The 14,638-nt window shown below is 36.9% G+C and overlaps 1 protein-coding gene across 2 annotated transcripts in view; it reads left to right on the top strand.

The window, feature by feature from the left end:
• The window catches only part of FAM91A1 (family with sequence similarity 91 member A1), a 48,767-nt gene that overhangs the window by 14,272 nt on the left and 19,857 nt on the right, over positions 1–14,638 (top strand). For both annotated transcript variants that reach the window (XM_078353230.1, XM_054246766.2), the window contains exons 9-15: positions 3,222–3,328; positions 3,827–3,865; positions 4,391–4,503; positions 5,250–5,365; positions 6,021–6,133; positions 6,420–6,506; positions 8,410–8,542. In XM_078353230.1, coding sequence (XP_078209356.1) covers positions 3,222–3,328; positions 3,827–3,865; positions 4,391–4,503; positions 5,250–5,365; positions 6,021–6,133; positions 6,420–6,506; positions 8,410–8,542 — 708 coding nt within the window. The remainder of the gene's footprint in view (positions 1–3,221; positions 3,329–3,826; positions 3,866–4,390; positions 4,504–5,249; positions 5,366–6,020; positions 6,134–6,419; positions 6,507–8,409; positions 8,543–14,638) is intronic.

The raw sequence follows: 14,638 nt of genomic DNA, 5'->3' as shown, positions 1-14,638 counted from the left end.
TCTACAATATTGTTTTGATTATAGTAACTTAGAGAAACTTTTAATATTAGTTGTGGCTAAACTTTCTTAAGTCTTTTTTTAGTAACTTTCTTGGCTATTCCAAGACATTTATATATATGTGTATGTGTGTGTATACATACATATAACGTTACATATTATATGTAATATGTAACACATTACATTATATATGTAATATATAGCATGTTACATATTATATATTATATGTAATAGTTATGTGCATTTATGGGGTACAATGTGATGTTTTGATCTATGTATACAATGTTACATGATTAAATCAAGCTAATTGACATATTCACTACCTCACTTACCTGTCATTTTTTTTAATGGTGAGACAACTGAAGTTTACTCTCTTAGTTATTTTGAAATACTTAATACATTAATATTGACTATACTCACTGTAGTGTGCAGTATGTCTCAAAACTGATTTTGTCTGTCTGAACCTTTATATCCTTTACTTAACAGCTGCCCATTCCTCTGTCTGAAACTGTACCCTTTTATCAGCAACTCCCCATTCCCTCCTTCTCTATCCCTGCAGCCTCTGGTAGTCATCTTCCTACTCTCTGCTTCTGTGAGTTCAACTTTATTAGGTTCCACGTATAAGTGAGATCATGCAGTATTTGCCTTTCTGTGCCTGGCTTATTTCACCTAGCATAATTTCCACCAGTATTATTCATGTTGTTGCAAATGACAGGATTTCTCCATTTTTTGTGGCCGAATAGTATTCCATTGTGTATATATACCACATTTTAATCCATTCATCTGTTGATGGACACTTAGGTTGTTTCTGTGTCTTGGCTATTGTGACTTATGCTGCAGTGACCTTGGAAATGCAGATATCCCTTTGACACAGTGATTTCAGTTCCTTTGGATGTATACCCAGAAGTGGGATTACTGGGTCATACGATAGTTCTATCTTTAGTTTTTTTTTGGGAATCTTACCATTTTTCCTAATTAAAAAATTTTTAACATTTTTCAGTAGGCAATAATTATGATACAAAATTCTAAATTTGCAAAGGGGTATAAAAAACTCTGCCTTCCACTTCTGTGCCTAGCCACCCAATTTCTCTTTCAGAAGCCACAGTTAAGTTTCTTCTGTTTCTTTCTAGAAGCACCATATATGTATGTATTCTTTGTGTGTGGTTGTATTTACACAGATGGTGTGCTCTAGACTTTTAAGACAAATTTAATATGCATTAGAGACTATAATAAATTTCTTCATATAGAGTCACCTTATTCTTTTTACTTAGATATAAATTAAGGCCTAGGAGAATTTCTAATCTCATCGTTCCTTGGTTTCTTTATCTCTCAAAATAGAGGGTAACTGACCAAGCACAGTGGCTCACACCTCTAATCCCAGTACTTTGGGAAGCCAGGGCAGTAGGATTGCTTGAGTCCAGGAGTTCGAGAACAGCCTGGGCATTATAAAAGGACCCCTTCTCTACAAAAATAAAAATAAAAATAGTCATGCATGTTGGCATGTGCCTGAGGTCAAAGCTGCGGTAAGCCACAATCACCCCACTGCACTCCAGCTTGGGTGACAGGGTGAGACCCTGTCTCCTAAATAATACATAATTCAATTTAAAAACAGGGCTAATTATACTACCATATAGCTCATGGGGTTAGGAGGATTTAATGAAAACATATATATATATATATATATATATATATATATGTATATATAAAGTATTTGGTAATAGTCTAGCACTTAGTAAGCATTAAATAAATGATTGCTATTATTTACATAGTTAATAGTATAGGGAAATAATTAATGTTGTCAAAGATGGGATTTCTAAAATATTTCTTTTTTTTTTTTTTTTTTTGAGACGGAGTTTCACTCTTGTTACCCAGACTGGAGTGCAATGGCACAATCTCGGCTCACCGCAACCTCCGCCTCCTGGGTTCAGGCAATTCTTCTGCCTCAGCCCCCTGAGAAGTTGGGATTACAGGCACGTGCCACCATGCCCAGCTAATTTTTTGTATTTTTAGTAGAGACGGGGTTTCACCATGTTGACCAAGATGGTCTCGATCTCTTGACCTCATGATCCACCTGCCTTGGCCTCCCAAAGTGCTGGGATTACAGGCGTGAGCCACCGCGCCCGGCCTCTAAAATATTTCTAAAAAGAAAACATTGATCATTAAAAGTACCTAGATGACTAGATATGTAGGTAGTACTAAATTAGAAAATGACATGAGCCAGACCTATAAAGTGAATAACCTGTCTTCAAATGTATGTACATTGTAGTTTTTCAGTATCTTAATTTTGACCATTTGAATTTTGTCTTATTTTCCACTCTTAGGAATAATTTAAGTTTTTAGGTACAATTAGATGATATCAGGGCCAGGGGACATAAGGATACCCAAATGCTATATGGCCTAGGCATTACTTCTCCTCAGGATATTTTCAAGGTAAATTACGCACAGGAGTTATTGTCAAAGGAAAGCATAGAGCTTCTTTATTATTGGCAGGGCACAACACTTAAGATTAGAGCATTTGGACCAAAGAGATAGAAATGAGTATGAATGGACATTCAGGTAGAAAGAGATAGTTGGGCTGCCCTCTGTGCTAAAGAAGGTCTTGACCCTGTTGCCTCTGTGGCCCACTAGGGAGGATACCAGCATAGAAAGCCCCAAATAACAAGTTAGCCCAGTGACTCCCAGTAATTGTGGCGGTCATACAAATGAATTTCCCTTTTTAGGCTGGAGTAGGGATGATGGGGAGGTAGCCAATACTTTGCATCCACCTGGTTTTCGTATAGCATAGCAACTCTTTCTTGTGTTTTTTTGCTTTTCAGCTTTGGCCCACTCACCCCTGCTGCCTATGAGGCATCAAAAACATGCATATCAGAAACCCTTTGCAGGCTCCCCCATTCTGAAGCAGCCCCTGTTCCCTCACCCTTCTACCAAGTCCATGTCATCCAGCATTTCTGAGTTACCTGTCTCAGTAACTCTGAGAGTTCTGTGGTGAATTAAATGAACTCTTTATGGACTTTGTATCTACCTTCAGAGTCTTCTCTGTGTAGATACTGTTATATGAGGCCTTAACTTTGAGAGTTTCAGAAAACTTGCTATGGAGTGGATAAAATAAATCAAAAGCTCTATTCAGTCCATAAGTTGGAGGTTTCTTTTTTAAATTAGATATGTAAATTATACTTTCTTGTTTTATAAAATTGTATCACTGAGAAAAGTCTCTTCTGTTTTAGTTCCTCCTCTTGAAGGTTTTGTAATGAATCGAGTGCAAGGTGATTATTTTGAAACTCTGCTCTATAAGATATTTGTTTCAATAGATGAGCACACAAATGTTGCAGAGGTAAGTTTGACATCATCTCATGAAAATGTAATCTCAAGATTATAAGTTTGAGTAAAATAAGCAAAATTATTTAATGTGGTAATATGCTTTTAAAATCTTCATGTGGGGAGATCATACCATTATACTTAAATGTCACTATTCTTAAGTCAGTTTTTATAAATGTATATTAAAATTTAAGTTAATAATTTATAATTTAGTTAACTTTTTATATGACTTTTTATACTAAAGTATTGTAGACTATATCGATCTATCCAGGAATTTTAAATGAGACAAAATTAAAGAATAAGGAATCTTAAATTGTTATGGTCACTACCTGGATTTGTACTATAAGGATCTTAGAGATAGGGAAAGAAGAAAGATCTGGAATTTAAAATTTATTCAGTGTTCTAATTATTCATAATTTACAGTTTTGCTAATTATGATCACATTGGTCTATTGCAACTGTGCAATGTGCTGTTAATTCTAAGAATGTAAAAATACTTTAATTTTATCTTCTAGCTTGCAAATGTCCTCGAGATTGACTTATCCCTGGTTAAGGTATGTTATTTTTATACTATTTTACTTGTGATGTGATTACTGAATGGATTTTACTAGTAGGTTTTTATCTTGATGAACTACTGAGAAACGAAGGCATTGAGATTCTTGTTAGCTGTCTGAAGGAGCATGCACAGTAAAGGGGCACTTGCACAGCCAGGAAAGAGCAGGGTAAGGGGCCCTGAAACGGGATTCGAACGCGTGGACTGAAAAAAGAGCACTCATGCTTCTGTGTGCTGCAAGAAGCAGCCTAGACAGTTTCTTGTAGTGAGGTCCATTAAAGCAGCAACTCCTGCTTCATTGGGGGTAGATGTAGGGAGGGCAAGGCCAGAGAGTTAGAAACTTTCCCTCCTATACATTTATGAAGACCTTAAAGGAGGAGCAGGTCTGCTGAAAATAGTTTCTAGTTATGGGATGAAAATGTTTGAGAATTAATCTGTTAATCTGTTACACTGTTTTTTTCTCTACAAATATTCTGATGTCGAGTTCATTTTAAATGCTAATTCGTTTCCTGTATATTCCTTTCAGAATGCTGTTTCAATGTATTGCCGATTGGGCTTTGCCCATAAAAAGGGACAAGTAATAAATTTGGATCAACTTCATTCATCATGGAAGAATGTTCCATCTGTAAACAGATTAAAGTAACTTATTTATTCAGTATGATATATTAGAGTTAACTTTTGAAAAGACATTTAATTTTATATACAGGAATTTATTGATTGATTGAGACAAAGTCTCACTCACTTTATCACCCATGCTGGAGTGCAGCAGTCTGATCTTGGCTTATTGCAACTTCCACCTCAGTTTCAAGCGATTTTCATGCCTCAGCCTGCTGAGTAGCTGGTACTTACTATAGGAGTGTGCCAATATGCCCAGCTGATTTTTTTGCATTTCTGGCAGAGACGAGGTTTCACTATGTTGGCCAGGCTGGTCTCAAACTCCTGACCTCAACTGATCTGCCTGCCTTGGCCTCCCAGAGTGTTGGGATTACAGCTGTGAGCTGCTGCACCTGGCCCAGAAATTTTATTCATTCAACCTGTCAGTTAAGGTGAGACCTATGTATTAGTGATTTTTAATCTTGTGTGTTTTACGGATCTTTTTTGGAATCTGAAGAAAACTAAGAAGTCTTTTCCCAGAAAAAAAGCAAATAAAATATTTTACACAAAATCTTGAAGGGATCTTGAGTTTCTCAAAGCCTATCTATGGGTCTTAGTTAAGAACCCTTGTTGTATGTAGGCAGAGCATTTTGGGGCTATGTCTTTTTGGTCTTGAATATAAGACTGGATTTAGATGGATTGTTCATAATTTAAGTCTTGACTTAAGTAGATATTTTAATGTAAGGTCATTTATATGATTTTTAAAAAGCAAATGCATTCTTCATTAATAGGAGTACCTTGGATCCGCAGAAGATGCTCTTGTCATGGGATGGAGGGGAAAGTAGGAGTCCTGTACAAGAAGCTTCATCGGCAACTGACACTGATACAAATAGTCAAGAAGATCCAGGTTAGCAGTAACTCAGTTTAATGTAGAGTCTGTCAGTAGGTATGGCACATGTCCAAACATACGCTCTTACAGTTATCTTCTAGTTTTGTTTGATTTTACTTATTCAATATGCAGTCTTTGAGTGTTTCACTGTGTTTTGGGTATTGTGCTAAGTCCTAGGTGTATACAATTGATAAGATTATGGTGTCTCCCTTCTAAGAATTAAGTCTAAGGAGAGAGAAGGAAGTGTGACCAAAAAGTTTACAGCAACGTGGGTGCCAATTAAGATGCTTGTAGGGTGCCAAGAGGAAGAGACCCTTAATTGCCTAGAGAGGTTTGGGAAGCTTTCACAGAGAAGATGTTACTGAGCTACGAATGAAGAACAGCCTGCCAGCTGGTCAGGGAAGGAAAGCCATTTCAGTTCGAGAGAATAGTGAGACTAAGCCCAAAGGGAAACACAGCATAGTGGACAAAGGCCTAGGGTTTCATGCTTTTTAATATTTCTTTGTGCTTCAAAATAGGTATGGCTGGAACCTCTTCTGACTATAATGGTTCCTTTTTAAAATTATGTACTTTCTGGTTATTGAATAAAGCTGAAATGAAATACTTCCTCATTCCAAATGGTAAGCAAAGAATAATTTCCCTTTACTTGATTTTAAATTACGGTGTTTTTCAGCTGACACAGCCAGCGTGAGCAGCCTGAGTCTGTCTACAGGACACATAAAGCGCATTGCGTTCCTGTTTGACTCCACTCTTACTGCCTTCTTAATGATGGGAAATCTTTCACCAGTAAGTCCATTTCTTGTTTAAATATGAAGGCATTTAACATAAATATTAGATATAAAACGATGTTTTTATGTCTTTTTTAAAGTACTACATTTATTCCTGAAGCACACCTGACTTAGAGGAGTATAATAACTTTCAGGGAGGGTCCTTTTGTAATTGGAAGAATTAGCCCCTCACCGCCCACATCCTTAAGTTTAAATATATTTGAAAGTATAATATAAATATTAGATACTATGCTTAGCCTAAAAAGTGAGAAGTAGAACTTTAATATTTTGTTTCTTTTTTTCAGAACTTGAAAAGTCATGCAGTCACAATGTTTGAAGTAGGCAAACTCTCAGATGAGTCTCTGGACAGCTTTCTAATAGAACTAGAAAAGGTAAATCTAGATTGCATGTTGGGGGTATTAGGGCATTTGGAACCTTTTCGTGCCTGACAAAATGTCAGTTATGCAGTATTGATTTGATGGGCTTTTGGTGTATTCTTGCTCGTTCCTACCTCATTCCCCAACTTAATACTCTGACAGTTATTTAGACTTAAACATATTGAATGGGTGAATTGATTTTGTGATTTTTAAAGTGATATGTCTACCTCATCTAACTCTTAACATAATTTGATATAATGAAGAAATGGTTTATAGAAATTTTAGTCTGTAATTTTTTAAGTTGAATTTTTTCTAAAATAGCCTTTCAATTTTTTTTCTGGTATGACTCTCTAAGATCACCTCTTAAGCAGTTTGATTTGACGTTTTTGTTCCATTTACCTTGAATCTGGAACAATGTCCCTGGGTATCATATTTATGTCCGCTCTCACTATCCCTTTTAGCATCTTGAAGACTTCAGCCATATTTGCTCTTAACCACCTTTTTCCCCGTGAGTATAGCCTTAGTTTTCCTTAGCTCTAAATAAATCTGATTGCCCTTTATTGGTATTTTTCATTCTTTGGATATTTTATTCTATCCTTTTTGTATTCAAATAGTGTGTGTGCCTAATCTGTTCCTTGACTAATAATTTTGGTGCCTTTTGTGCTTTAGTGATGAACTCTGTATATTAAATGTTCTGTATAGAGAAATTGTGATGATTCTATAACTCCTTTATATCTTAAAAAAAAGACTGTAACATTTTTCACTGCTCCTCCTCTGTAGAATTTTTACTCTTAGTGCAGAAACATGTATGAGATAATCCTTTGCTATTAATTTGTCTCTTTTACCTTTATACTTCCATTTATTTCTTCATGCTTTTTTACACGTTAACCCCATTTCTTATTGTATATTGTCTTTTACTAATAAATTTTTTACTATGTTACTGCACATCTCAACTTCTGGTTTCCTGATTTTTATCTTTTTTTCACCTCAGCTAGTCTTTTTATCAAATGTAGCAAATTGCAAGATCACGTCTTCATTTTTACTCACTCATAAATCTATGTTCTTTTTCATCACAAAGTCATTCTTTGGAAAGCCTTTCAGCCTGAGGCTTAGTTTTTAAAATGAATTCTTAACTTTTTTTTCCTTTTTTTATTACACTTCACCGGCGCAAAACCTATTTTTTTAAGTAGTTTGATCTTGATTAAGATTGATTTTTTAAAAATTTATGCAAATCTAATTTAGTTATTTTCCCCTGGTGGACCTATCATTCCATTTTCTGTGTTGTTTCTGGGATATATATATCTCTACATATTAAACAGGTGACTTACTCAGAAGAGCATGCATTAAACTATAAGGCCAGTGAAGGCAGGGGTTTTGTTCATTACTCTATCCTTATCTCCTAGGGAGGTCATAATCCATAGGAGGCTCTTAGTAAGTCTTTGTTGAGTGAATTTAAGCTGTGTGTTCAGCAATGGTGAACAGCTCTGTTGAGTCACAGACTCTAGTGCCCCTTGTAACTGGTAATACAGAATTGTGAGCAAAATGATGGGAATTATAGGAAAACTGGTGACCTTGGGTTGGAGTACTTTTGTAGGTGGAGCAGAATATGGGTTTTACAGTTGTTTAAGCACTTGATTTGAATCGTGTATGGGACACGTAACATATAATGCTATACCTGAGCATTAGTCAGTTACTAAAATTGTTAGTCGTAGTTAAAGTAACTTCTGTCATCTTCATAGATGTAGTAAAATTGGGAACTCAACCAAGACTGAGGTTAATAACTTGTTTCAGTATTGCCTGGGCAAATTTTTGATTTACTACTTTGGAATAATGCCTTAATATCTCTATTATATGATTATTAGGGTGAATGGCATGAAAGTGGTATTTTTGTTGCAAAATCTATTTTCTCTTGGTTTAGGTTCAGAGCACTGGTGAAGGAGAAGCACAGAGATACTTTGATCATGCACTTACTCTGAGAAACACAATACTGTTTCTGCGTCATAACAAAGATCTAGTTGCTCAAACTGCACAGCCAGACCAACCAAATTATGGTATGATGAATATATTTAATTTTGAAGACATGATCATATGAAACTTCTTTCTAAGAAATTAAACAGATCATGCTCACTTATATAATCATCACTTATATATTTTGTATAGATAGCATATTGAATTTATAACTAGAGGCCTGTTTTGTGAGTTTCTTGCTTGTTAACTGTATGTTAACCTTATTTTACTTTTTCTCTTCTCATGTGCCATTAACATTTGTAGTATTTAAGTCTATTCACTACCTACAAAAGTATTAGAGTGTTTATTTAAGTAGCTGGATGGAATTCAGAACAGGCATCAGCTCTGAGGGGTGAACGAGGGCAAAAATTTTTGTAGGAAGTGTAAAATTTCAAGAATGAAAGGTTCCATTATAATGAAAAGAATAAAGAGGAGCCTTCTGTTCAAATGCTGCTATAATATTTACCAAAAGATTTTACTTTGAGAAAGGGAATAGATAATTCTTTTTAAAGAGTAAAAGAAATAGTGGCAATTTTAAGGTATTGGTGAACTTTGTGGAGCTGTTGCCTTGCTAAGCACCCTCAGTTTTGTGATAGTTGGTTCCCAAACTTCAGTTGAATTGATGGTGTCAGAATTTCTGCCCAGATGGGCATTTGGATTCAGTAGGTTTTAAGGTATGACATGACACCCAGGAATGTGTGTTTTTTAAAAGATTAATCCAGTGCTCAGCTAGGCTTGGGCACCACTGCACGAGCACTTGGCTCAAGTTCTTGGACATTAACAAGAACTGTGTCTTGGGAGCTTCATGGGTCCTCAATACCACTATAACATTTAATTTTGATTAGTTTCATTTACCTAAAAACCATTTATTTTTGCCAAGAACATCAGTTTCTTAATCATCTCTACTTTCATTTATTCTCTCACTGGCATCTGGCTTTCTTCAGCTCAATTTTAAAAACTGAGGGAGGAATCAGCCGTTACTTCACAAGCTGTCACATAGATGAGAACAAAGATGCTGAGTAGTTTACTTGAGGGAGGCTAGACTTGATATCAAGTGATTCACTTGTGCAGCCTTAGTATGCATTATATGCAGAATTACAAATTGTTACATTCTGGGGCTGTTTTGAGATCATTCACAAGTAGTTAAAACTGAGACTATTAGATCACCAAATGCCAAGAGTCCGAAGCAGTTATTGGTAAGCATTTGTTGATGGATAACCATTTTTGGTTAATAAATACTAAACATGTGATGAAGCAGTGCTGAGTGCACAGTCTTGAAGATGTCTTTGGATATAAAACTCCTGGAATTTTTGGGACTTCGTAGTGATTTATGGAGATTAGATGATTTGAAATATTCTGTTAAAGCTCTTGAAATACATTGTCCTTTCCTACCTATCACAGAATTTGAGAATGTTAGAGAGTACTAGTGACCAGCAAAGTGTAACTCCTCTTGTAGATAAAGAAATTGGAGTTTAAGGCCGGGCGCGGTGGCTCATGCCTGTAATCCCAGCACTTTGGGAGGCCGAGGCAGGTGGATAACGAGGTCAAGAGATCGAGACCATCCTGGTCAAAATAGTGAAACCCTCTCTCTACTAAATAGAAAAAAAAATTAGCCGGGCATGGTGGCATATGCCTGTAATCCCAGCTACTTGGGAGGATGAAACAGAAGAATTGTTTGAACCCAGGAGGCAGAGGTTGCGGTGAGCCGTGAATGCACCACTGCACTCCAGCCTGGGCAACAAGAGCAAAACTCCATCTCAAAAAAAGAAAAAGAAAAAAAGAAATTGGAGTTTATATTGAGTAAATCTTCTTCAGAGCCCATGTCATTAGTAAATGGAAGAACCAGGAATGGAAGACTTGAATCTGTGTCTGTTGAATTTTTTTCCATTACCCTGTCCCTTATATTATCTTCTTTTGACCACTAAGCTTTGTATTGATTTACTCATAAACATTTGCTGCTTAGTAGTATGGGCTAAACTAAACCTATTCTCTATGAAAATAGTTCTGTGCAGTTCTAACCTTTAAGGTGAGTTTAATGTTAGACTGTTCCTGACACCAGTTGGAGATTTAACTGCTTAGACTAATTGTGGGTCTCCAAAGTTAAATTTGATAAACTCCTCCCCTTAAGACCAAACCTGCAATTATTTATGAAATTTCATTTTTGCTACCAGCATTTCTTAGCTGAGCTCTTCATCTGAACCACAGAACATAGAAAATGATTGCCATGACTATTTTTTAGTTTTTCTAACGATGGCACATCATTAGTGCATTCTCAATGCATGAAAAAGGTCATTCATTCCATGTAGAGGATACTTTAGGGCATTAAGGCTTCATGCCTGCCTGGTTGAGAATGTTGCTTTCTGCGGGTACTGGGCTTGGTGACTGAACCTTATTCTTTTTTACAAAAGAAATTCTCTGCCGGAGGTTGTGTCTCATGCCTATAATCCCAGCATTTTGGGAGGTCGAGGCGGGCAGATCACTTGAGAACAGAAGATCGAGACCAGCCTGGCCAACATGGTTAAAACCCATCTTTACTAAAGATACAAAAATTAAGGCAGGTGTGATGGCAGGCACCTATAATCCCAGCTACTTGGGAGGCTGAGGCAGGAGAATTGCTTGAACCTGGGAGGCTGAGGTTGCAATGAGCTGAGATGGCACCACTGCACTCCAGTCTGGATGACAGAGTGAGATTCCATCTGAGAAAAAAAGAAATCCTCTAGTATTGGTGTTTTAAGCATCTTATTTGAATAAAAATAATTTTCTTTTTATGTCACTAATAATGTATACTTTCAGTATATCACGTAGTATTTATTATCTTCTGTAAAGCAAAAGTGTTGCAATGTTATACAAGCAAACTCTGTTATACATGGAACTAGTTTCTAGTCCCAAGAGTCCTTAATCCCTTGGTTTTAAATAGCACGGGGCACAGCTTATAAATAAAACATGTGTGGTCTATTTTTTTCTTGTTTTATAAACATGAGTTTTTCCTCTCAGGTATCTTTGTCTTTAAAAATACATTGTTTAACTGTGATTAGTCAGACATAAAAATCACTGTTTATAATTTGGCAGCCTACTACTGTGGAAATGTTTAGAAATTAAACCACATTTGTAGGAAAGCAGTCACAGTTGTAAAGCTATTAGAAAATGTGTTCTAACCACCATGAACTCTTTAGACTTCCTACTTTCCCTGTTTTAGTATACATTAGATATTCTCTATACTTGACATTATAATGTTGAATTTTGCCTGAAGGTTAAGACATCCCTTCACCCTTTTGTGTTTTGGGAAGGGGCTTACTGCAGGGACCCACTTTTTCCCCATATTACTTAGATAAGATTCACAGGTGAATTTCCCGCTCTTTTCTGTTTACCTATGACAAAGTCAGAAACAGATCCTCCAAATTCCCTTTCTCTGCCTCATAAGAAGTGGGCTGAACTGCCTGTTCTGAATTGTCAGTTGAACAAAATGCTTGTTAGCTAAAGCTTGTTTAAGCTTCTCTCTCCTTTTTTCAGCCACGTGAACTTTGACTCACCCTCAACTTGAGCCAGGATGTAGGCCTTCCTTTACGACCCCTCCCAGAAAATATGCAGACCTTATGGTCAAACATTCTGTGATCTGCTGTCCTGTACCCCACCCTGTCATGAGATGACACCTCACACCCCATACTTTCCATCTACCCTTCGTTAGTGATGTTAATTTTGATCACCCAGTTAATGCATTGTCTGATTTTTCCACTGTATAGTCAACTATTTTTTCCCCCTCACAACCGATAAGCGCGGTCTGTGGGGAGATACTTTGAGACCATGCAGATATCCCACTCCTCATCAGTGTTTCCTCCCAGATTTAGAATCCATTGGTAGTTCTTGCCTGACCCATTCTGTACTTTGATGGTTGGAAATTGGTAATTTTTTTCACCCACTTTAGCACTTCCACCATATTTAGCAGTTGAGACCAGGCATTTTCTCATGTTCTCTGTATGAATGTATGAATTCTTATTTTTTCAGTGGTCTGTGAGTAGTCATTATTATCTCTCTGTTATTTTTGTGCCCCGGTTGTCTCAGATTTTGCCATGGGGATTTCCTTTAAGCTTGCTCCTATCTCCTTTCTCCTTATGACATGCCTCCAGTTTTTTCCCCTAGGCAATTATTTACTTTCTGGCCAAGCAATAAGGTCTTACTGTGTATTTATTCTGCCTCAGTCCTTGAATCAGCCATTTGTTCTAGGAGCCTAGTATTTTTTTTTTCTTTTTCACAGGATTGCTATTATAGACCAAGATACTGGGGTTGTGCTTATTGCATCTAGGCATTTTCAGGAGGTCATAATATGGATATCTGTATTTTTAGATTCATTCTTGCTTGAAGGAGAGATAGCTACCCTGATCTTCTGAAGTTTCTTTTAACTTTAAATATCTCTTTTTAGAGAGCAATAGGATTTGCTGTTTTTCCAAAGGATTAAGAATAAGAGCGCTTAAAATCTGTTGTATGTTGAGTGAGTTCTTGCTTGATGGATCAGAAGGATACACATTTCCAAATGAGGAGCTCTTGCCCCATACTAAAATGAGGACTTGGCTATGATTCTCTTTGTAGAGATTGGAAACTGGAGGAGAGAAGAATATAACTTCTCCTGGCACGTAGGCTTTCGTAATACAGTTGACAAGTGAACAACATAGCTATGAATTGTGCAGGTCCACTTATGGGCTGATTTTCTTTTTGAGATGGAGTTTCCGTCGTGTTGCCCAGGCTAGAGTGTAATGGTGCAATCTCGGCTCACTGCAGTCTCCACCTCCCAGGTTCAAGCCATTCTCCTGCCTCTCTTCCCAAGTAGCTGGGATTACAGGCATGTGCCACCACACCTGGCCAATTTTGTATATTTAGTAAAGATGGGGTTTCTTTAAGTTGGTCAGGCTGGTCTCAAACTCCTGACCTCAGGTGATAACGCCCACCTTGACCTCCCAAAGTGCTAGGGTTACAGGTGTGAGCCACTGCGCCTGGCTGGGCTGATTTTTTTTGTTTGTTTTGTTTTTGAAACGGAGTCTTGCTCTGTCGCCAGGCTGGAGTGCAGTGGCACTTTCTTGGCTCACTGCAACCTCTGCCTCCCAGGTTTAAGTGATTCTCCTGCCTCACCCCTACCAATTAGCTGGGACTACAGGCATGTGGCACCATGCCCAGCTAAGTTTTGTATTTTTAGTCAAGTCAGGGTTTCACCATGTTGGCCAGGATGGTCTTGATCTCTTGACTTTGTGATCCCCCCACCTAGGCCTTCCAATGTGCTGGGATTATAGGTGTGAGCCACCATGCTTGGCTTGGGCTGATTTTTATGAGTAAAGATATTGGAACATTTTTTTGAAGATTTGCGACAATTTGAAAAAACTCTCAGACAAACCTTGTAGCCTAGAAATGTTGAAGAAGTTGAGAAAAAGTTAGATATATCATGTATGTATAAAATATATGTGAATACTAGTCTGTTTCATCATTTATTACCATAAAGTATATTCAGATCCATTATAAAACATTCAAACATATCAAAACTTAATGCACACATTTACAGATCGCACATCAACATTGCAATTGAGAGAAATGTAAATAAATGAAAAGATTTAGCATTAAGCCATACCTGTGTAAAATTATCTGTAGTATGTAGTACTACTGTCATGATTTTGTAGGTATCTCTTGTTGCTATTGTGGTGAGCTCAAGTGTTGTATCTACTTGATTATCTGCTTAAAATGCCCTGTGACACTAATCATCTCTGAGTGAGCAATGTGTCTTTATTTTAAATGGCCTATTACAGTTAAAAGTGATCTCTTGTGGTTCTTTCATATTTTTCATTGATTTAGTGCAGTCCCATAAACCTGGAATAACACTGGGGGAGCCATACAAAGAACCACTAGTGATGCTAGAAATTTTCCCAAAAAGCAGAGAAAAGTCGTAACATTACAAGGAAATGTTGAATTGCTTGGTATGTGCTGAAGATTGAGGTCTGCAGCTGTAGTTGCCCATCATTTCAAGATAAATTAATCTGGTATAAAAGACAATTATTAAATAAGGGAAGGACATTTATGAAGCTGTTTTTGCCTGTATGCCAAGAGGCATGAAAACATTGTACTTTTTGCAAAATACTTTTTTTAATCTCGTATTGAAAATG

The sequence above is a fragment of the Callithrix jacchus genome, chromosome 16, assembly GCF_049354715.1.
Source record: "Callithrix jacchus isolate 240 chromosome 16, calJac240_pri, whole genome shotgun sequence".
Taxonomy (NCBI): domain Eukaryota; kingdom Metazoa; phylum Chordata; class Mammalia; order Primates; family Cebidae; genus Callithrix; species Callithrix jacchus.
This window is presented reverse-complemented; position numbering and strand designations above follow the sequence as displayed.